At 36.5% G+C, this 24,128-nt stretch overlaps 1 protein-coding gene across 10 annotated transcripts in view; it reads right to left on the minus strand.

Annotated features, from left to right (window-relative positions):
• The window catches only part of USP34 (ubiquitin specific peptidase 34), a 236,367-nt gene that overhangs the window by 163,117 nt on the left and 49,122 nt on the right, over positions 1-24,128 (minus strand). For 9 of the 10 annotated variants that reach the window (XR_004624915.1, XM_034659188.1, XM_034659190.1 and 6 more), the window contains exons 3-7: positions 23,153-23,573; positions 17,169-17,219; positions 16,856-17,005; positions 3,854-3,921; positions 519-711 (exon numbers count right to left, since the gene is read on the minus strand). Coding sequence is in view for 9 of the 10 variants with exons in the window: in XM_034659188.1 (XP_034515079.1) it covers positions 519-711; positions 3,854-3,921; positions 16,856-17,005; positions 17,169-17,219; positions 23,153-23,573 (883 nt within the window). In the remaining variant the exon portion in view is untranslated. The remainder of the gene's footprint in view (positions 1-518; positions 712-3,853; positions 3,922-16,855; positions 17,006-17,168; positions 17,220-23,152; positions 23,574-24,128) is intronic. The other variant, XM_034659192.1, reaches the window with a different exon arrangement.

Consider the following 24,128-nt stretch of genomic DNA (forward strand, 5'->3'; position numbering starts at 1 on the left):
GACCTTGGTATACTAGAAAAAGCATATCCATTCTAAAGGATTCAGCTAACTACTTGGCTCTAGCAAATTGCTACTATGCAAGAATACAGACTCATGGATACCATGTCTTCCTCCCCATCTCATCCCCAAGACAGTAATATATATTTCTATTTAAAACATTATTTGCAGGGCTTCTGGGTGGCTCAGTTGGTTAAGCACGTCTGCCTTAGGCTCAGGTCATGATCCCAGGGTCCTGGGATCAAGCTCCGCATCAGGGTCCCTGCTCAATGGGGAACCTGCTTCCCCCTCTGCCCCTTCCCCGATTCATGCTCTTTCTATCTCTCTCAAAATAAATGAATTTTTAAAAATATTTAAAATAAATAAATAAGGAAAATACTGAAATTATTTATCAGGACCATACAAAGTAACACATGTAAAATACTTACCACAATGCCTCACATAAGTGTTCCAGGTATGATGAGGATGATGATGACAGTGTAGAAGGCAAATAAAAAATGACTCAAATAAATATAGCTTACCGTTATCTGACTTAGTCCAGCCAACCTCATAGTCAAAGTCGGTGACATGAAGTACTTAAATGCAAGATCTAGGCTTTCTTTATCAAAGCATAATGTTGTATCCAATGGTTCTTTCACTGTACTCCACATTAAGTCAGCCATGTTTCGAGCCGCACTCTGTCTTAACTCCTGATCAGAGAGCTTGCATAAATACCTTAAACGATTCAGAAATAAAACATAAAAACTTGCAAAATATTCCTAAAGATCCTTCAATAATTCAATAACATTTGTTTGCTCCACACCTCCAAAATGTTTAGTAAAGTAGAATCTGACATCCTAGGATTGAAATTCACAATTTAAATTATTTCTAGTGATGCTTCAAAGATTGTGACCTGACATACTGTGCCCTTTGCTGAGTCCAACCTGAATCAGAAACTACCAAGAGCCAAGTCATTTAACATTGGATTCTGCACCTTCGGTGAAGCTTTTTATTCTCATACCTGTCATGAATACAGCTCCTGCTACTTTCATATGTAACAGTACAGCTACTTCCCACACAGCCAAAACTCTTTAAAATGTGCATATCTTAAAAATTAGTCTTATTTGGCTTCCAGACATCGCAAACCACTGGCTTTTCTCAGGTCCTGCCTATTCTATTTGGTTAGTTCTTCCTCCTCTATCCAACCTTTCAACATTAGTAATCCTTGAGGTTTGTAATGGATTGGAAAATGGCCCCAAACTACTACTATCACTTTACACAGAGGTCTCTGCAATACAACTTTGCCACTCTTCCCATCAAGAAGTGTCATCTATTTCTCTATTCCCTTGAATCTGAGCTTTGCCATGAAAGTTGCTTTGACCAATGGAACAATAAAAGATGTGACATAAACAGCTTAAAAAGCCTTTTAGCTTGCCCTTTCTTGAAGGGAACTCCTCCATCACCAAGGAAAGGAACCCAGGTTAGGCTGCTGGATAAAGGAGACACGGCTGATGCCTCAACTAACATCTAGCCAACTGCAAGATGAATAGGAACTCGCCTCCGCTTCCAGTAACAATCAGCCTGTAAACCAGAGGATATAGGAGTAAGGTGTTATCCTTAGAGCATGCAGTTCCAGCCAAGTCAGCACAGAACAAAGGAACTAGTCAGACCAAGAACTCTGAGAAAAAATAAATGGCTATAAATTTTAAGTCACTAAGATTTAGCGGTTGTTTTCTTACACAGCAAAAGCAAACTGATACAAAGGCTTCTATCCTCAACAGACTCATATTCACTTTCTAGATTCTCTCCCCAGATAACCTCTCATTCACATCCATGAGGTGTTTAATAATTGCTGTCCTTATGCTGATAACTCAATTAATGATACTGCTCTTAATTATATCTTATATTCCCAATTCACCAGTGCCACTTAAATGTCCCACAGGCATCTCAAAATTAAGTCTGGAAGCTTCTCCCAGTCTTTCACATCTCAGTTAATGCTACAACACAAAAGGGAAACTGAGGTGGGGGACTTAAGTGATGCTTACCCCTTTAAAACTCAGAATCACCAGTCTTGTTCGTTTTATTTTCACTTATATCAATTCAATTTTCGAAATCACCATAAACAATCCTTGTACCAGTAACCATCATACCATCATTCCTTTCCAGGACTACTACACTAACCTCTCAGTTGTCTCCCAGCTTCTACTCCAACAATCCTACAATTTATGATCCATTTAAAAGCCAAAGTGATCTAAAAATCATCATGACTCACCAGTGAAAACCATTCAATAGATTCCCTTTGCTAAAATTAAATCCAAACTCTTTATACTGGCTTTAGGGTCCTGAATAACCTGCCCTTGTTTATCCAACCTCGTTTCATAATTAGTCCCCCTTACATATTATATTCCACAACAGTCTGCTTCTACTTTCTTTAATGTCATATTCTTTACAACATCACAGCTTACATCCTATGTTCCTTCTACCTAGAATATGTTCTTCCAACTATCATCTGATTAGCTGATTCATGATCTTCAGATGCCACCTCTCAGAAAGATCTCATATTCTCCTGTCTATCACATTACTTACTTGCATAGGATTCATCACTGATTCTTTTCATGATACCTTCTCCAAAAACTCAAATATAATGGGAAAACAGGCACACAAATCTTTGCAAATGAATGAGAAAAAGTATAAAGAACTCATAAAAATTACCAAAAAGTACAAACTTAGAACTCAACAGTTCATACTCCAACTCTAATCAATACAATTCTTTCTCCATACTCTTAGGTTTCCTTCTTAAACTGAGACTTAAACTCCAATATCACCTCCTCCTTCTCAATTAGGCCTTTTATAACCCCGTATTTAAAACTGTGACCTACCTCTAAAATTGTCAATTCACCTTTGCTGCAACTTTTCTCTGTAATATTCATGACTTTCTGATAAACTGTATAATCTACTTATTTGATACAGAGACTGCACAAAAAGAGAAATCCTTTCTTCTCTGTTATATCCCCAATGCCTAGAACATAGTATATAGTATACCTTTGTTGACTGCATACAGAACACCACGTAACCACTGTTAACTCTTTAAAAATTCATGAAAAAGAGGGAAAAAAAAAAAAAGGTCTTGGAGAATCTGGCTGGCTCAGTTGGTGGAGCATGCAACTCTTGATCTAGGAAGGGGTAAGTTTGAGCCCATTGCTGGGTGTAGGTATTACTTAAAAATAAAAAAATCGGGGTGCCTCAGTCATTAAGCAACTGCCTTCGGCTCAGGTCATGATGCCAGGATCCTGGGATCGAGCTCTCCTGGGATAGAGCGCCACATCAGGCTCCCTGCTCAGCAGGAAGCCTGCTTCTTCCTCTGCCACTCCCCCGCTTGTGTTCCCTTTCTCTCTCTCTCTGTCAAATAAATAAAATCTTTTTAAAAATAAACAAATAGGGGCACCTGGGTGGCACAGCGGTTAAGCGTCTGCCTTGGGCGTGATCCCGGCGTTATGGGATCGAGCCCCACATCAGGCTCCTCTGCTATGAGCCTGCTTCTTCCTCTCCCACTCCCCCTGCCTGTGTTCCCTCTCTCACTGGCTACCTCTGTCTCTGTCGAATAAATAAATAAAATCTTAAAAAATAAATAAATAAATAAATAAATAAATAAAATCTTTAAAAAAGGAAAAAAGGCCCACCACAAATTGCTTAAAAATAAACATTAAATATGAACCTGCATGAGCATAAAAAATATTATACACCAAACTGTCTATTAAAATTTTCTCTAGAGGATATGAGTACAAGAGACTTTCCAACAACATAATTCTACACTATGTTATAAACTATTTAAATGTATTACATTGTTAATCAAGGGGAAAAGATTTTATAAACTTACCTAATAACATAGGTCCTAAAAGGGATAATGTGCTGCATGACAGCAGGGATATGTAGCCATATTCTAATCTATAAAGAAACATAAATATGACATTAATGTATAATATTACGTGAAATACAAGTCACTGTAACTACAAACAAGAACATTTAATATTTTGTTGGTTTTTAAACTACATACATTTTACATATTTTTAAAAGGATAAACTAAAAAACACGATTACATACATATCAAGTAAGTAACCTGTATACATTTTTGAAACATACATAAAATCAATCTAAAGAGTGTTACCTCCTTGCTGAAAAGGGACTACTACCTACCTATCCAGGTAATAGCACCTTACTACATGATACTCTATACCTCTTTGTATGACAGCACCACAAATAACATAGCAGTAAATTAGCTTTATAATACATCTTAGTTTTTAATACAAAATCCCATCCTTCCTTCTAAAAAATACCAAATTACCTGTGATTTCTAGTCATTTCAATATCCATCTAAGGAAACATCTTATAGATTACAATATCAACAATTTACTGAATTAAACTTACTGTAAGTACCGCAATCTAAGATATAGTAAGTTATCATTTTTTTCTCCACGATATTCCAAGCCATTTCAATATATGCTTACTTTATAGTTTTATTCTCATAATTAATGGCTTAAATATCAGATAAGAATAAAAATCCTAAGCAAATTATCAAACAACAAGCTATAATACTAAGCCTTACCAAAAGCAAGGGATACAACTTAAAAACAAATTTGGAAATAAAGAATGTATGGCTCCACTCTAATCAAATATACCTATGTAAGTTTTATAGCAAACACTATACTAACGGTTTAATGTTAAAACTTCTCCTTTTAAGACTAGGAATAAAACAAGAACACCTTTAATTCGAATTGATCAGAAGGTCCTAGACAGTATAAAAGAAACTAAATAAAAGTCGCTAACACTAAAAATGAAACATTAATACCAGTATTACTTAATAAAGTAGCAGAAAAATTTTTTTTAAATTCCATTTATAATTGCAGCAGAAGTAATAAATACCTAGGAATAAACTTAACCAAGGAGGTGAAAGACCTGTACTCTGAAAACTATGAAACACTGATGAAAGAAACTGAAGAGGACACAAAAAAGATTCCATTTTCATGGACTGGAAGAATGAATTAATACCACTGAAATGGCCATAAGCAATCTACAGATCTAGTGCAATCCCTATCCAAATACCAACAGCATTTTTCACAGACCTAGAACAAATAATTCTAAGATTTGTATGGAACCACAGAAGACCCCAAATAGCCATAAAAATAAGAAAAGGAAAGCTGGAGGCATCACAATTCCAGACTTCAAGTTATATTACAGAGCTCTAGTAATCAAAACAATATAGTACTGGGGCGCCTGGGTGGCACAGCGGTTAAGCGTCTGCCTTCGGCTCAGGGCGTGATCCCGCGTTATGGGTTCAAGCCCCACGTCAGGCTCCTCTGCTATGAGCCTGCTTCTTCCTCTCCCACTCCCCCTGCTTGTGTTCCCTCTCTCGCTGGTTGTCTCTATCTCTGTCAAATAAATAAATAAAATCTTTAAAAAAAAAAAAAAACAATATAGTACTGGCACAAAAACAGACACACAGATCAATGGAAGAGAACAGAGAATCCAGAATTGAACCCTGAATATATATATGGTCAAATAGTCCACAACAAAACCAGCAAGGACATATGAGGAAAAAACAAGTCTCTTCAATAAATGGTGTTTTGACAACTGGACAGCTACATGCAGAAGAATGACACTGGGCCACTTTCTCTCACCATACACAAAAATAAATTCAAAATGGATTTAAGATCTAAATGTGAGATCTAAAGCCATAAAACTCCCCAAAAAAACATAGGCAGTAATCTCTTGAACATCATCCCACAACATTTTTCTAGATATGTTTCCTCAGGCAAAAAAAAAAAAAAAGAAAAAAAAAAGAAAAAATAACCTATTCTGATTACACCGAAATAAGAAGCTTTTACACAGTGAAGGACAATCAACAAAACTAAAAGGCAACCTACTGAATGGAAGAAGAAATTTGCAAATGACATACCTGACAAAGGGTTAATATCCAAAATATGTAATTTACACAAAATAATCTGATTAAAAGTGGGCAGAGGGTCCAAACAGACATTTTTCCAAAGAAGACAGGCAGATGGCCAACAGACACATGAAAAGACACTCAACATCACTAATAATCATCAGGGAAATGCAAATCAAAACCACAATGAGTTATCACCTTATACTTGTCAGAATGACAAGAATCAAAGAGATCAATTAAGGGGTGCCTGGGTGGCTCAGTCAGTTAGGCATCTGCCTTTGGCTCAGTTCATGATTAGGGTCCTGGGATTGAGCCCCATGACAGGTTCCCTGCTTAGTGGGGAGCCTGCTTCTCCCTTTCCCCCCTGCTTGCACTCTCTCTCTCTCTCAAATAAAATCTTAAATTAAAAAAAAAAGATCAATTAAGTGTTGGTAGGGTGTGGAAAAAATGAAACCTCACGCATGGGGAGAACATAAACTGGTGCAGCCACTGTGGAAAGCAGTATGGAGGTTCCTCAAAAAATTAATTATATACACATATACACGCATACATAATAAAATATTATTCAGCCACAAAAAAGAATGGTATCTTTCCATAAGCAACAACATGAATGGGCCTACACAGTATTATGCTAAGTGACATAAGACAGAGGAAGAAAAATACCTTATGATTTCACTTACACATGGAATCTAAATATAAAAACAAACCAACTAATAGAAAACAGAAACAGACCCATAAATACAGAGAACTGGTGGTTGCCAAAGGGGAGGTGTGTGGGGTAATGGACAAAATGGGATAAGAGGAGTAGGAAATACAAGCTTTCACTTATGGAATAAGTCACAAAGATAAAAGTGCAGCACAGGGAACATGGTCAATCATATTATAACGGGACTGTATCACGGTGACAGATGGTAGCTACACTTGTGAGCATAGCATAACATATGGACTTGTCAAAGGACTCTGTTATAAACCTCAAAATAATGTAACATTGTATGTCAACTATATTGCAATTAAAAACATTATTACTCTGAGAAAACATGATTATGTGAGCAGAAAATCCAAAATACCTTTCATATAAATGTTTCTAGAATTAACTGGTTTAAACGTTTCTAGAATTAACTGGTTTGGCAGAACTGGTGCTTATAAGGTTAATATGAATAATACATACACATATACATGTACATACACAAACTATATTATATATGCATATATTTTATTACTAGGAACAAATAATAAATTTTCAAAAATATTCTCCCTAAGGGGCGCCTGAGTGGTTCGTCGGTTAAGTGTCTGCCTTCAGCTCAGGTTGAGATCCTGGGGTCCTGGGATCGAGCCCCACATCAGGCTCCCTGCTGAGCAGGGTGCGGAGCCTGCCTATCCCTCTCCCTGACCCTCCTCCCTGCTCTTTCATTCTCTGTCTCCCATAAATAAATGAATAAAATCTTTAAAAAAATGTTCTCAGGGTGCTTGGGTGGCTCAGTTGGTTAAGCGCCTGCCTTTGATCCTGGAATCGAGTCCCACGTTGGGCTCCCTGCTCCCTGTTGGGGAGTCTGCCTCTTCCCTCTGCCTCTCCCCCCCTCACTCTTTCTCAAATAAATAAAATCTTTAAAAAAAAAAAAAAAGAAGTTCTCCTTAGAACAGTTCCAAAAAATGTTATGTCCATGAGAAATCTAATAAAGACATGTAACACCTTGGAGGAGGCTTGAGAAGACAGCAGCTCTCCTAGTCACACAGATACAACTAGATAACACATCCGTGAAAATAACCCAGAAAACCGAAACACTTCCAGAACAAACTCACAACTAAAGACAGGGAAGAGACCACATCAAAGTAGGTAAGAAGGGAAAAGATGTGGTCTGGGAGCCAATGGCATTAGGGAGGGAGCCAGCGGCACAAAGAAAGGCAAAAAAAAAACTAACGTTCAACATTTGCCTTTGAAAGTGAGAGCTCATAAAACCAGGAGAACTTGAAGTCTGGAATTTTATTTTTTTAGAGCGCGAGCAGAGGAAGAGGGAGAATCCTCAGCAGGCTCCAGACCCAGTTACACATGCCTGAAAGAGAATTTAAAATAATGATCATGAAGATACCAACTGGACTTAACAGTGGAGGACATCACTGAAACCCTTAACACAAGAGATTAAAAAGAACCAATCAGAGATCAAGAACACAACATATGAAATTTCAAATACACTTGGTGGAAAAAATAGCAGGCTAGAGGAAGCGTAGGGATGAATTAATGACCCAGAAGACAGAGTAATGGAAAGTAACCAAGCTGAGTAAAGCAGAAGAAAGAACTGTGCAAGCTGAGAATGGACTTAGGGAACTCAGTGACTCCATCAAGCATAATAATATCTGGATTGTAGGGATCTCAGAAGAATAGAGAGGTGGGGCCAGAAAATTTATTTGAAGAAATAATAGCTGCAAACTTCCCTAATCCGGGAAAGGAAATAGATATCCAGATCCAGGAGGCACAGAGATCACCCCAAATTCAATGCAAGGAGCTCGACACCAAGACACACAGTAATTAAAACAGCAAAAACTAGCAATAAAGAAAAAAAATTTAAAGCAGCAAGAGGAGACAGTTACAAACAAGGGAAACCTGTAAGGCTATGAGCATATTTTTCAGCAGAAACTCTGCAGACCAGAAGGAGGCGTCAGGAAATATTCAAAGCGTTCAAAGGGAAAAATCTGCAGCCAATAATACTCTATCTAGGCAAGGCCATCATTCAGAATACAATAGATAAAGAGTTTCTCAAACAAAAACTGAAGGAGTACATGACCATTAAACCAGACCTACAAGAAATACTAAAGGGGACTCTTAGAATAAAAAGTAAAGACCATAAATGAGTATGAAAAGTAAAAGCAGGGGAGCATAGGTGGCTCAGTCAGTTGGGTGTCTGCCTTTGGCTCAAGTCATGATCCCGGGGGTCCTGGGATTGAGCCGCACATCAGGCTCCCTGTTCAGTGGGCAGTCTGCTTCTCACTCTGCCCCTCCCCCCACTCAGGCTCTTTCTGTCAAATAAAATCTTAAAAAAAGGAAAAAAAAAAAAGGATGTAAAATATGACACCATATACCTAAAACGTTCAGGGAAGGGTAAAGAAGGGATTTAAACTTAAGCAGAAACTAGTAATATATTTTAATTATAATGGAATCTAAAATTTAAAAAAGTAAAACCATTAAAATAAGGGGCACCTGGGTGGCTCCTTCGGTTGGCTGTTCGACTCTTGGTTTCACCTGAGGTCATGATCCCATGGGTCGTGGGATCAAGCCCCACATCTGGAACCTCACTCAGTGGAGAGTCTGCTTGAGGATTCTTTCCCTCTGCCCCTCCCCCCACTCGTGCTCAACTGCTCTATTTCACTAAAATAAATAAAACCTTAAAAAATAAACTTAAATGACCATCAACTTGATACAGACTGCTATTGCATAAGATGTTATATACAAACCTAATGGCAACCTCAAGTCAGAAACCAATAATACGCAAACAATAAAGTGAAAGGAATGCAACTATATTACTAGAGCCAACAAACCATGAAAGAGCACAAGCGAAGAATCAGAAAAAAATTTACAGAAACAATCACAAGTAATAAAATGGAGATAAATACATATCAATAAGTACTTTGAACGTAAATGGATTAAACACCCCAATCAAAAGACACAGTGATGGAATGGATAATAAAGCAAGACCCATCTAGAACGCTGCCTACAACAGACTCAGTACACACTGAAAGACAAGTGTAGACTGAAAGTGAGAGGATGGAGGGGCGCCTGGGTGACTGAGTTGGCTGAGCATCCGTCTCTTGATTTTGGCTCAGAACAATCTCAGGGTGATGGGATCGAGCCCCACATCCAGCTCAGCACACAGTCCACTTGCCCCTCTCCCTTTGCTCCTTCCCCATTCGCATGCATTAAATAAATTAAATAAATAAATAATAAAAAAGTGAGGAAATGGAGAAACATTTATCATGCAAATGGTTATCTAAAGAAAGCCAAGGTAGCAATATTTGTATCAGAAAACAGTAAGACTTTAAAACAAAGATTGTAACAAGAGACAAAGAAAGATACAAGAGAATAATGAGACAATCCAACAAGAAGATATAATAATTTTAAATATTTATGCACCCAACACGGGAGCACCCAAATACATAAAAGAGTTATTAACAAACTAAAAGGAAACAGTCAACAGAAACATAATAGTAGTAGGGAACTTTAACACTCCACTTACATCAATGGACAGATCATGCAGACAGAAAATCAACAAGCAAACAGTGGCTCTGAAATGACACACTGGACATGGATTTAACAGACATATTCAGAACATTCCACTGTAAAACAGAATGCACATTCTTTTCAAGTGCACATGGAACATTTTCCAATATACTTACTACGCCAAAAACCAAATCTCAACAAATTCAAAACAATCGAAGTCATGTTACACATCTTTTCTAACCACAATGCTATAAACCCAGAAATCAACCACAAGAAAAACTCTGGAAAGAACATAAATACATGGGGGTTAAATAACATGCTACTAAATAATGAATGGGGGTGCCTGGGTAGCTCCGTCGGTTAATTGTCTGCCTTTGGCTCATGTCATGATCCTGGGATCAAGCCCCACACTGGGTTCCCTGCTCAGTGGGGAGCCTGCTTCTCCCTTTCCCACTGCTGCTCCCCCTGCTTGTGCATGTGCTATCTCTGTGTCAATAAATAAATAAAATCTTTAAAATAAATAAACAATGGGGGAAAAAATCACAGAAGAAATAAAAAAACTATGAAAACACAAAAGTCCAAAATCTTGAGGATACAGCAAAAGAGAAGTATATAGGCTGGCTCAAGCAGTGGAGCATGCAACTGTTTATTTCGGGACTGTGGTTTCAAACCCCATTTTGAGTGGAGCAATTACTTAAAAACAGAAGCTTAAGGGACACCTGGGTAGCTCAGTCAGTTAAGCATCTGCCTTCAGCTCAGGTTGTGATCCCAGGGTCCTGGGATTGAGCCCCACATTGCGCTCCCTCCTCTGCACGGAGCCTGCTTCTCTCTCCCACTCTCCCTGCTTGTGTTCTTTCTCTCTGTCAAATAAATAATCTTTAAAAAAACATATATTTAAAAAGAGGAAAGTGTTGAGCCTACCTCAAGAAGTATGAATAATCTCAAATAAACAACTTAACTTTACACCTAAAGGAGCTAGAAAAAGAACAAACAAAACCCAAACCCAGGAAAGGAAAGGAAATAATAAAGATCAGAGCAGACATAAATGATACGCAAACTAAAAAGAAACAACAGAACAGAGGAAACCAGGAGCTGGTTCACTGAGAAGGTGAACAAAAGTGATAAACCTCTAGTACGACTCCTAAAAAAAGAGAGAGAGGGAAAGAGAAAGGACCTAAAGAAACATAATCGCTACACCAAAGAAATACAATTTTAGAACATTATGAAAACCTATATGCCAACAAAACAGACAGCTTAGAGTAAATGGATAAATTCCAAGAAACATATAACCTACCAAAACTAAAGCAGGAATAAATAGAAAATTTGAATAGACCAATTACCAATAACGAAGTTGAATCTGTAATCAAAAACTCCCAAAAAATACAAGTCCATGACCAGATGGCTTCACAGATATTTCTACCAACCATTTAAAGAAGAATAAATACCTATTCTTCTCAAACTATTCCACAAACAGAAGAGGAAGGAACTTCTAAATTCATTCTAGGACACCAGTATCACCTTGAAATAAAAACCTGATAAAGACACCATAATAAAAGAGAACTAGAGGCCAACAGCTCTTACGAATATGGATGCAAAAATCCCCAACAATATTATTAGCAAACCAAATCCAACAAAACATTAAAAAAAAAAAATCATACACCACCAATCAAGTGGCATTTATTCCCAGGATGCAAGATGGCTCAATATCCGCCAATCAGTATGACACATCACATAAACAAGAGAAAGGATAAAAACCATATGATCATTTCAATAAGTGCAGAAAAAGCATGTGACAAAGTACAACACCCATTCATTGTAAAAACTCTCAAAACAAAGTAGGTCTAGACGGAACATATCTCAACACAACAAAGGCCTTATATGAAAAACCCAGAGCCAACATCAGACTTAGTGGTGAAAAACTTGAGAGCTTTTCCCGTAAGGTCAGGAATAAGACAAGAAGTCCACTCTTAACCACTTTTAATCAAGATGCTAGTAGAAGTCCTAGCCACAGCAATCAGACAAGAAAAAGGAAAAAAAGGTATCAAAATCAGTAAGGAGGAAATAAAATTTTCACTATTTGCAGATGACATGATATTATATATACAGTACCCTAAAGACTCCTCCAGAACACTAGAACTGATAAATGAATCCAAGAAAATCAAAATACACAAAATCAATGTACAGAAATCCACCCACTGCATTTCTGTACACTAATAATGAAGCAACAGAAAGAGAAATTAAGAAAAACCACCCCATTTACAATTGCACCAAAAATAATAAAATATCTAGGAAGACACTTAACCAAGGACGTGAAAGACCTATGCTCTGAAACTTTTTTTTTTTTTTTAAGATTCTATTTATTTATTCGACAGAGATAGAGACAGCCAGCGAGAGAGGGAACACAAGCAGGGGGAGGGGGAGAGGAAGAAGCAGGCTCCCAGCGGAGGAGCCTGATGGGGGCTCGATACCATAACGCCGGGATCGCGCCCTGAGGCGAAGGCAGACACTTAACCGCTGTGCCACCCAGGCGCCCCTATACTCTGAAACTTCTATAAAGCAATTCAAGACAATGCAAAGAAACAGAAAGATATTCCACATTCACGGGTTTAAAGAATAAATACTGTTAAAATGTCCCTACTACCCAAAGCAATCTACACATTTAATGCAATCCCTATGCAAATACCAACAGCATTTTTCACAGAACTAAAACAACCCTAAAATCTGTATGGAACCACAGAAGACCACGAAAAGCCAAAGCAATCTTGAAAAAGAAAAACAAATCTGGAAGTGAAACAATTCCAGGTAATACAACTTCAAGCTGTATTACAAATCAGTAGTAATCAAAACAGTATGGTACTGGGGGGCACCTGGGTGGCTCAGTCGGTTGAGCATCTGCTTGGTTTCCACTTGGGTCATGATCTCTGAGTCATGGGACTGGACCCACGTCAGGCTCCACGCTCAGCGCAGAGTCTGCTTGGGATTCTCTATCTCCTTCTCCCTTGGCCCCTCCCTCACTCGTGTGCTCTAAAATAGATAAATAAATAAAACCTTAAAAAACAAAAAACAGTACAGACACAACAGTACAGACATAAAAACAGACACATAAATCAATGGGATAGAACACAAAGTCCAGAAACAAACCCACAATTATATTGTCAATTAATCTTTCACAAAGAAGGAATGAAGATACAATGGGGAAAAAGACACTCTCTTCAACAAATGGTGTTGGGAAAACTGGATAGCTACACGCAAAACAATGAAACTGGACTACTTTCTTACATCATACACAAAAAATAAACTCAAAGTGGATTAAAGACCTAAATGTAAGACCTGAAATCATAAAAATCCTACAAGAGAGCACAGACAGTAATTTCTCTGACATCAGCCATAGCAACTTTTTCTAGATGTATCTCCTGAGGCAAAGGAAACCAAAGCAAAAACTACTACTGGAACTACATCAAAATAAAAAGTCTCTGCACAGCAAAGGAAACAATCAATAAAACTAAAAGGCAACCTACCAAATGGGAGAAGATGCTTGCAAATGACATATCTGATAAAGGGTTAGTATCCAAAATATATAAAGAACTTACATAACTCAACACACATACACACAAAAAATAATCCAATTAAAAATGGGCAGAAGACATGAACAGACGTTTCTCCAAAGACGACATACAGATGGCCAACACACATGAAAAGATGCTCAACACCACTCTTCATCAGGGAAACAAAACTACAGTGAGATTTCACCTCATACCTATCAAAATGGCTAAAATCAAAAACACAAGAAACAATTGTTGGTGAGGATGCAACTGTTGGTGGGAATGCAAACTGGTACAGCTACTGGGGAAGACAGTATGGAGATTCCTCAACAAATTAAAAATAGAATTAGGTACCCTAGGATCCAATAATCACACTACTGGCTATTTACCCAAAGAAAATGAAAACACTAATTCAGAAGGATATATGCACCCCTATGTTTATTGCAGCATTACTTACAATAGCCAAACTACAGAAGCAGCCCAAGTGCCCACTGACAAATGAACGGATCAAGATGTGGCACATATAGAATGGAATATTACTCAGCCATAAAAAAGAATGACATTTTGCCATTTTCAATGACATGGATAGAGCTAGAGAGTATAATGCTAAGCTAAATAAAACAGAGAAAGACAAATACCATATGATCTCACTCATATGTGGAATTCAAGAAACCAGTGAGGAAAAAGGAAAAAAAGAGACAAAAGCAGAGACTCTTAACTACAGAGAACTGATGTTTATCAGAAGGGAGGGGGGTGGGGGGTGAGGGAGCTAGAGGATGGGGACTGAAAAATATTTATCGTGATGAAATAAAATTATAAAAAAAAAATTATCATGGGGGTGCCTGGCTGGCTCAGTCTGTAGAGCATGCGACTCATGATCTCAGGGTCATGAATCTGAGCCCCACACTGGACATGGAGCCTACTTCAAAGAAAAAATAAATAAAAATAAAAATTGTTAAGAAAAAAGGACATGTAACACATCTATACAGAAACACAGAAAATTATGAGAGAAATTTAAGAACATGCAAATAAAACACATTTACCATATTTACAGATAAGGAGACTCAATACTGCAGAAATGATCATTCTCCCCAAACTGACCTATAGACTCATAGCAACCCAAAAAGTTTATATGTAGAAATTAGGCATTGATTCCAAATAGAAAGATCCAAGAGGAGACAAAACACGCTTTAAAAATGACAGGGTATGGTGATGTCCAGCATTGTGACTATAATTAACAATACTGTATTGCATATTTGAAAGTTGCTAAGAATAATTCTTAAAAGTTCTCATGGCAAGAAAAAAGAATTTTGTTAACTATGAATGGTGACGGATATTAACTAGACTTATTGTGACAAACATTTTGCAATATATACTAATACTGATTTGCTACATTTTACACCTCCTGATATAACACTGTATGTCAATTATACCTTAAAAAAAAAAAAAAGTAGAAGAATTACAGGAAGGTAGAATTTGTTTTACCAGACAGCAAGTTTTGTTATAAAGCTCCAGAAATTAAGATAGTGTGCAAACAGCTGATCATTAAGCAAAGAGACCAATGTAACATGCTAGAGATCCCAGACACATGCACATAAGACAACACCTAATTTATAACAAAAATGGTACTGGGAAATAAGAAAGGACTGTCTTTTGCTCAAGTGTTAGGACCAATGCTTCTCTGTAAGAAAAAGAAAATCAGGGGCTACTAGGTGGCACAGTCAGTTAAGGGTCCGACTCCTGGTTTTGACTCAGGTCATGATCTCAGGGTCGTAAGATCGAGCCCCACATCAGGCTCTGTGCTGAGTGCAGAGTCGGCTTGAGATGCTCTGTCCCTTTCCCTCTGCCCCTCCTGCTCATGCTCTAAAATAAATAAATAAATCTTAAAAAAAAAAAAGGAAAATTAATCTTGATCACTCACATCATACACAAAAATCAGTTCCAACTGAGCTGTAATCAAAATGTGAAACAATAAGACTTCCAGAATACAGGAAAATAACTTCATGACCTTAGGATAAGAAAGACTTCATTCACAAATGAAAACATAACCCTAACAAAAAACTTCTTTGGTAAATTACAAACCACTAAGATTAAGGAATAATAACAGCTCTTATCAGATACAGGAGAATGAAAAGCAAACCATAGTGTGGAAGAAGATACTAGCCATACTTCGCATAAAATAAGCAAATGGTGAATACACCTATGAAATAGTGCTCAATTTCATTACAGTCATATCTCAGAAATATTCAGTTCTGGACCACTACAATAAAGCTAATATCACAATAAAGCAAGTCAAATTAATTTTTTGGTTTCCCAGTGCACATAAGTTGTGTTTATACTACACTATAGTTTATTAAGTGTGAAGTAGCATGTCTAAAAATAATGTACAAACCTGAATTAAAATTCTTTATTGTTAAAAAATGCTAACCATCATATGAGCTTTCAGTGAGTTGTAATCACTGATCACCGTAACAAATGTAAGAATGAAAAAGTCTGAAATGTTCCAAGAGTCACCGAAATGACACACACGAAGTGAGCAAATGCTGCTGGGAAAATGGCATCAATTGATTTGCTTGACACAGGCTGCCAAAAACCATCATTTTGTAAAAATCTCAGTATCTGTGAAGCACAAAAAAACAAAGTGCAATAAAACAAAAAGTATCTCTGCTTCCATATCTATTGTGCTTCACAGTAACTGATATTCACAACATATAAAATCATTATCTTCTTTACAAACGCAGAAAAATGTTATTAGGTCTTGTAATATAGAGGTAAGTCAGGCACACTATAGTAGTACCCTAAGCTAACCATCTTTTTAAGTAACTAAAATTCTAAAAGGCCAAAAATTTCCAAGTATAAAATCCCAGGCAAGGAAGTTAAAATCAAGATAAGAGTTTTCCGAACAGCCACCTATCTTCTATTTTACAAAGAAGCAGTAAATGGCTAAATTTACTTACTTAAATTCATTCACTTATACAAATTCAAAAAAAAATTTATACAAATTCCATTTTTATTATAAGACCTTTTTAAAAAGGCTTCTGTATTTTTTCAAAATATAATCCAGGAAAAAAATTATTGTACCGGCAGCAAATTACTCAAAACCTATCTTTTCTGGACATAAAACTCATGTTACTAAAATCCTAGACATTATTCCCAAGATTAAAACCAATTCCAAACAATACTTACATTAGATACAACTGTAATAAACGCATGTGCTATAAGAAATGGCAATGTTTCAGGAGTTCCATATTCAAAGCAATCCTTCATGAGAGAAAGGCCATTTTTCCCACAAAACAAACATACATAACGAAGCAAATGCAATGGTACTTCTACATCCTGAGGGGGAAAAAAATATTTTTAAACTCTTCAAGAATAATTTTCATTTTATTACCAATAAGGAAAAGATACTGATGTGACATAAAAATAAACTCAAAGACCTATATGAACAAAAAACCAAATTTTCCATAAACCTGAGAATAAGAAAAACATAAATACTTACATTCATATCACAGAATGCCCCTAATATGTTGCTTTCTTGGGTTGATATATCCTGATTTAAAAAAAAAAAAAAAAAGGTAAACACAATCAGGTTACCCTACGAAGTAAGAATCTCTAAAGAAAAAAAAATTTTCTGTCAACTGTACTCAAAAAAATACAATATTCTAAAGATTGAGTTTATAAAACCTGAAACAGATTTTGCTATTGCTTCTCATCATGAATAACAGTATTCTTAACTGAAACTAGTATTTTAAGCCTTCTCTAAAGAAACCTTTCTATGCTATGTATTATATATTATTTTGCCTTTTTAAACAATAATGTTTCCATAAAGAATTGGGATAATTGTTACAAAAATAAATTATAACTTAGGTAAGTGGTTTTAAAACACTGTTCTGGAATTCCCCAGATGTATACTCACAAGTTCCACAATGTGCTTTATATACATATGATTTAAACCACTTGAAAGCATACTCATCCATTGCTGGTGAGAATATTAACTGGTAATGACCTTACTGGAGGATAATTTGGCAATATCTATCAATATTTAAAATGCACATTCTCCTTGACCCAGCAATTCACCTTCTGGTTATTTTATCCCAACAACTAATAAAGGTAGTAATGGAAAATGTTTAATGATGCTCACTGAAATTATATCTCAAAGTTAGAAACAAATATCCATCAACTGGACGGCTAATTAAATTGTAGCATAACCATCCAAGGTCTTATGCAGCTGTCAAAACTAAGGTGAAATGCCATGAGGGTACTTTTTGGGATGACTGAATAGTTCTGAAAATGGAATGTGGTAATGGTTACGTAACTCCGTATATTTACTAAAAATAAATAAATTATATACTTTAAGCAATTGATTTTTATGGGTAAGTCATTCCTTTAAAAAGCTAAGGTGATGGGCGCCTGGGTGGCTCAGTCGTTAAGCGTCTGCCTTTGGCTCAGGGCGTGATCCCAGCATTCTGGGATCGAGCCCCACGTCAGGCTCATTCTGGGGGCCTGCTTCTTCCTCTCCCACTCCCCCTGCTTGTGTTCCCCCTCTCACTGGCTGTCTCTCTGTCAAATAAATAAATAAAATCTTTAAAAAAAAAAAAAAAAAGCTAAGGTGGGTCTATATGTATAGGCATAGAAAGAGACTATCTTGTATTACATTTTTAAAAATCAGGACTTATGAACACAATGCGATTTTCATTACTTCTTATATGTCCGAAATAATCTGAACTAATTTCCTAACAATGGTTTTTTTGAGATGGAGAAAGAAGAGAGGTTCAAGGCTTTTTTAAGTATATATTTGTATATTCTGTAATTTTTAGTCACACTGAAAATGTTACTTTTATAATCAGAAAGCTGTATACTTTCACCTGAAAAAAGCTGCCAAAGAAACCTGTCATTCATTGCTGTTACATGCTTTATGTAAGCCCCACTGCTGAAATAAAGTTTGAAAACAAATGACTGAGGGCATCACATAGAACTCTCAAATTTCCAAGTAATCAAAAACTGTCCTAAGACAGGTCAAAACACTTGTTAAACCAACTGTACAACACCTAAATCTATTCCTGAGCTTTATTTTTTTAAGGATTTTATTTATTTATTTCACAGAGAGACAGCCAGCGAGAGAGGGAACACGACAGGGAGAGGAAGCAGGCTCCCACTGGAGCAGGGAGCCCGATGCAGGGCTCAATCCCAGGAACCTGCGATCACGCCTTAGGCTGAAGGCAAACGCTTAAACGACAGAGCCACCCAGGCGCCCCTATTCCTGAGCTTCTACTTGCAGGACCACAGTTAAAGCTTTAAATTATTCTCACCAAACGTTTTGTCTTCAGTAAGTCCAGAATGTAAGAACACCTGTGGTATTAAGTACACATTCATGGGCGAGGTGAACCATGCTGTAATTTTAGAATGGAGTCAAAATTTGTAGTGCCCATCATGGACACAGCTAGAAAATGTCCTAACAAAATTCTATTCTGATGTGCAAAAATGTTGCTCATGGACTTGGTTACATCTATTTTGACTACTCAGAACTGTTTTACCATTTCCTGTTTCTACTCTGGATACATGAAGACATTATCCTAAGGTGTCATTATAATCTCATTTTAAGTAGTACATAAAGAGTTAACATAGATCTGTAGGTAACAACAGTAGGAACAACACTAGGAAACCTCCCTAAAAGCTTAATCAATATCATTTGTTTCAAAAGTTCTAATTTTAGGGGCGCCTGGGTGGCACAGCAGTTAAGCGTCTGCCTTCGGCTCAGGGCATGATCCCGGCGTTATGGGATCGAGCCCCACATCAGGCTCCTCCGCTGTGAGCCTGCTTCTCTTCCTCTCCTACTCCCCCTGCTTGTGTTCCCTCTCTCGCTGGCTGTCTCTCTGTCAAATAAATAAATAAAATCTCTAAAAAAAAAAAAAAAAAGTTCTAATTTTAGATGATCCCTAAAAAGACCTTAAGAAACCTGTTTAGTTTTTGTCTTTCAGAAAAACTCACATTTACTAAATAAGATAACGCCATTCTATTTCCAGAAGTAAAAAGAAATCTACCTATTACTTTCAAAGAAAAAATAAATGAGTAACCAGAAAGTAATTCTACATCTCATTAAACAAATGCTGCTCTGTGATCAAACTATGAAAAACTGAAAGCCAGTGCATCAGGAATACAATTTTTGCTTAAAAAGAAGTCTTCTGTATGGGAATTAGACAGTAGTGATGGTTGCACAACTGTGGGAATATATTACAACTTACTAAATTGTATACATTAAAAGGGTGAATTAAATAAAAACAGTCAGTGGAAGGTGGCAAGAGAAAATCAAACTAGATTCAGAAATTTGGAATATAATGTATGTATTTATATTTAGTCTACCTAATCATATTACACACACCTTTAACAAGTGCAGTGGTTTCACTTCTTTCTATAATTATTATACTCACTTCATATTACTTAGAATAAAAACGTAAAATACTAGGGCAATATATCAGAATATCACATTATGATTAAGGATTAAGAAAAGAATGCAACAGCTCCCCGTCCCCCAGAAAAGGTCTAACATGATAATACTTATTTCTAATTACATCTTTTAAAATATTATCAACTTTGATAGAAAAGAAAGAAGGATACAGACAGGAAGGGATGGGGAGAAGGAGAGATTCTGAGCTCCTCTTACTACTGGCAATGAATACAATAGCTACAGAGATTAGTTTGAGGTGATTGAGAAGCAGTATAGCAGAATGAACTGAATTCCACAACTCTCTCAGCAATATGCTGTGCACACTTGACCAAAACCTTTAGCCTGTGTAAGCCAGTTCCCTCTTAGGGCACCTGGCTGGCTCAGTCAGAGGAGCATGCAACTCTTGATCTTGGGGTCATTAGTTCGAGCCCCACATTGGGTGCAGAGATTACCTAAATAAGTAAATAAGCTTAAAAAAAAAAAAAAGCCAGTTCCCTCTTATATAAAATAAGATGTTTGACTAGATTCTTAAGCCACAGCGCACATGAGTACTGAATCATCTTCTAAAGAGTCTTAGCCCAGGGACGCCTGGGTCAGTTTAGCGTCTGCCTTCAGCTCAGACCATGATCCCAGGGTCCTGGCTGGGATCAAGTCCCACATTGGGCTCCTTGCTCAGCAGGAAGCCTGCCATTCCCCCTGCTTGTGGGGGTGCTCTGACAAATAAAATCTTTTTAATAAATAGTCTAAGCCAATTTGGGCCTCTTTAGAAAAGTCAAAATCAAAGTTAAATAGGACTGTTACCATTTAACCACATGGCCACTAGGATAGAAACTATACATTTTTCAAGTATTTGTAACAGATCTTTACTAACATATTGAAACCTGGGAAACAGCTATATTATGAACAGAGTATTACAGAAACACACAAATTCTGTATAAAGAGAGAATTCTATGTAACACTGTATTACATTATATCTAAGGTTGTTTTTTATTAGAATTTCACCTCAAAGACCTCATGAAACTATTGCTTTCAATTAAGTAGTCACATGGAATGATCCTCAAGAACAGTAATAAGGAGGCAGTTCATTTCAAAAGAGAAAGTAGGGCAGTGTGACTTGCTTACATTTGGAGATTATTTTTTTCTCATTTTTTAAAAATGGCAAACTGGTGAGCAAACTGATTTTAGGCAGAAAATAGATTTGGTATTGCCATGGTTCTATTGTTAAGAGATTTTTAACTGGAAATTTTAATTTTATTAAGAAATTTTGCATGAATTTCATGTATCTGGGTCTAACTGAACTATTTTCAGCGTATTTCAATTATCAATTTAAGGCATTAAAAACACTATTCACGTTGTGTTAAGATTAAATTTTGCTGGCTTGTACAAATAGATCCCGTTTGTTGAAAAAAGATTCTTAGCTGACATTGTTTTAGTATGTTTACTAAATATCTCATGTCACATAAAATTCATTAAAAATTATGTAAGGAAAAATAATGGACTAAGAATTCTAGAAGGTAGAGCACAATCGGATTTAAAATAGTCTTATGTAGGGGCGCCTGGGTGGCACAGCGGTTAAACGTCTGCCTTCGGCTCAGGGCGTGATCCCGGCGTTATGGGATCGAGCCCCACGTCAGGCTCCTCTGCTGTGAGCCTGCTTCTTCCTCTCCCACTCGCCCTGCTTGTGTTCCCTCTCTCGCTGGCTGTCTCTATCTCTGTCAAATAAATAAATAAAATCTGTAAAAATAAATAAATAAATAAAAAATAAAAAAAATAAAATAAAATAAAATAAAATAGTCTTATGTAGAATTCCAATACGGGAATACCTATCTCCTGGGCTGTTTTTAAGTAGTCTCATTTCAACATAAAAGCATTTTCAGTAAATGACTATTTTTTTTTCCCCAAGATGAAGAAATAAGTTTAAAGAAGTCAGTATGAAGGTTACAGAACAAATGAGCTGGAGAAAATAGGCAGACTTTTTTTAAAAGCATGTAGTAGATATGTTAAAGTTTAAAATGAAATGTTACCTCTTCCACCATCCAAAGATGGAGTGTACTTCATACCCCTTTGAATGTAGGCTATCCTTGTTAATTGTTTCAACCAAGAGAATGTGGCAGAAAGTACACTGTGTCATTTCAGGGGCTGGACCTTAAGAGGCCTTATAACTTACACATTCATCTTCCTGGATCAATTCTAAGACCACTATGTAAAGAAGCCAATCAACTCTAGTGGAGAATAAGAGGCCATATGGAGAAAATCCAAAAAGCCTTAGACAACACCCAGTACCAACTGTCAGATATGTGACACCATGTTGGACCTTCAAAGTCTTTCAATTTTCAAAGCAAATACAACTGCCTAAGGGAGGCCACATAAAACCAACAAAAGAATTGCCTGGACAACTCAGAGAATCAGGAGAAATAATATATCTCAATTGTTTCATGTCACTTACATAATACATTATCCCTATAACTGTCTCAATTGCCACCATGTGTACAACGTAATGCCGTTATCTAAATAAACCAAAGGTAGGTTTTTAAACTCTCAGAAAAGTTGTAAAAATATCACTAATGGAATGAATCAAGCATCTTGATATATAAAAGATATTACTATCATTTAAAACTATTAATTAAGGAGTATTTGTTAAGTTTTCTTAATGAAAGGAATTCCAAATTCTGTTACCAATGTTTCTGAGAATGAAATTCAAAATTCCACATGCTTTTTTTCCTCAATTACTACTTTCTGCAAGTGTCACAGGAAGTAGAGAATAGACCTATATCGGCAAAATGTTTTGATGACTGACAGTTTAATTTTTGAGTTCAATGTGTAAATTTTTCCCTAATAGGGCTGTGTTAAGCAAATGTTCAACCCAAGCTGCTACAGAAATAGTCTAGAGAAAATTGGGATACTTTTCCTAACCATCGTGATTTTTATAAATTTTTCCATCAAAAATAACTGTCTTCATTTTTATTCTTAAGTGAGAAACTGTCAACATAATGGTAACTTGATGTTACTAAACACTCACTATATCTATGTTTACATACCTCTATAGTAGGATGAGTATTATGCTTGTAAGCAGTATATAAAGGAAACTGAATTTGAAAAATTTTTGCCACACATAGTAAGAGTTTTTCCTTCTCATCTGTACTCCATAAACTAAAAGGATCACAACTCTTTGAAGATTCCTCTTCAGTCAGATTACAAGTTCTTGTAGAGTTTGATTTTTTTTCTATGGATTTTTGTCTTTCTGTACTTCCTTCTTTACACTCTCTTTCTATATTCAGTGGTTCTTCCACTTGATTAGTCTCATCTTGCCACGTGGAATCTATGTTAATAGTAGTACAATGTTTACAAAGCTGGTCCCGGAGTACTTGAACTTGGGCAATCACTAAGTTAATAAGTGCACAAACTACTTGGTTAAAAATCTCCAAATGCTTATATTCCTTGAAGCAGCATAGACATTGCCTATAAGAGAAAAAAAATTTTTCAATAGATTAATACTTTCTAGAGAGACAACCATTATGTGTTTTAAGTAAGTAATATAAAATCTAAAAGTAAGCAAATACTAAAGTACTCCCCCCCCCCCAGTTTTTACCTCCTCCTTCCTGACAGGGTAGCAAAACAGTAATTTATAAAGAGAGCGTCCCACCAAAAACTGGTACTCTGGGTAGTAAAAAGTCACCATATTAGGTTGACAATTACAGTCTTCAATTTTATGCCTATATTATTTATCTGCCCTTCTACACAAAGAACTATTTAAAAACAAGAACTGTGGCATATATCTTTGCTTCTCTAAGTACTGAGTACTAAATGTATGTTTATGTCTATCAGGAAACAGGCTAAAATAAAACCCGTATTAGTAAAGCTAATTGTTTATTTTATGCAAAGGGATTTGTAGTTTATAAAAAAGTTGTATTTTAACACTAATGATTTGCTTGAAGGCAGGGCGCCTGGGTTGCTCCCTTGGTTGGGCAGCTGGTTCTTGATTTCAGCTTAGGTCATGGTCTCAAGGTCCTGGGA

Source organism: Ailuropoda melanoleuca, chromosome 4 (genome assembly GCF_002007445.2).
Source record: "Ailuropoda melanoleuca isolate Jingjing chromosome 4, ASM200744v2, whole genome shotgun sequence".
NCBI lineage: Eukaryota > Metazoa > Chordata > Mammalia > Carnivora > Ursidae > Ailuropoda > Ailuropoda melanoleuca.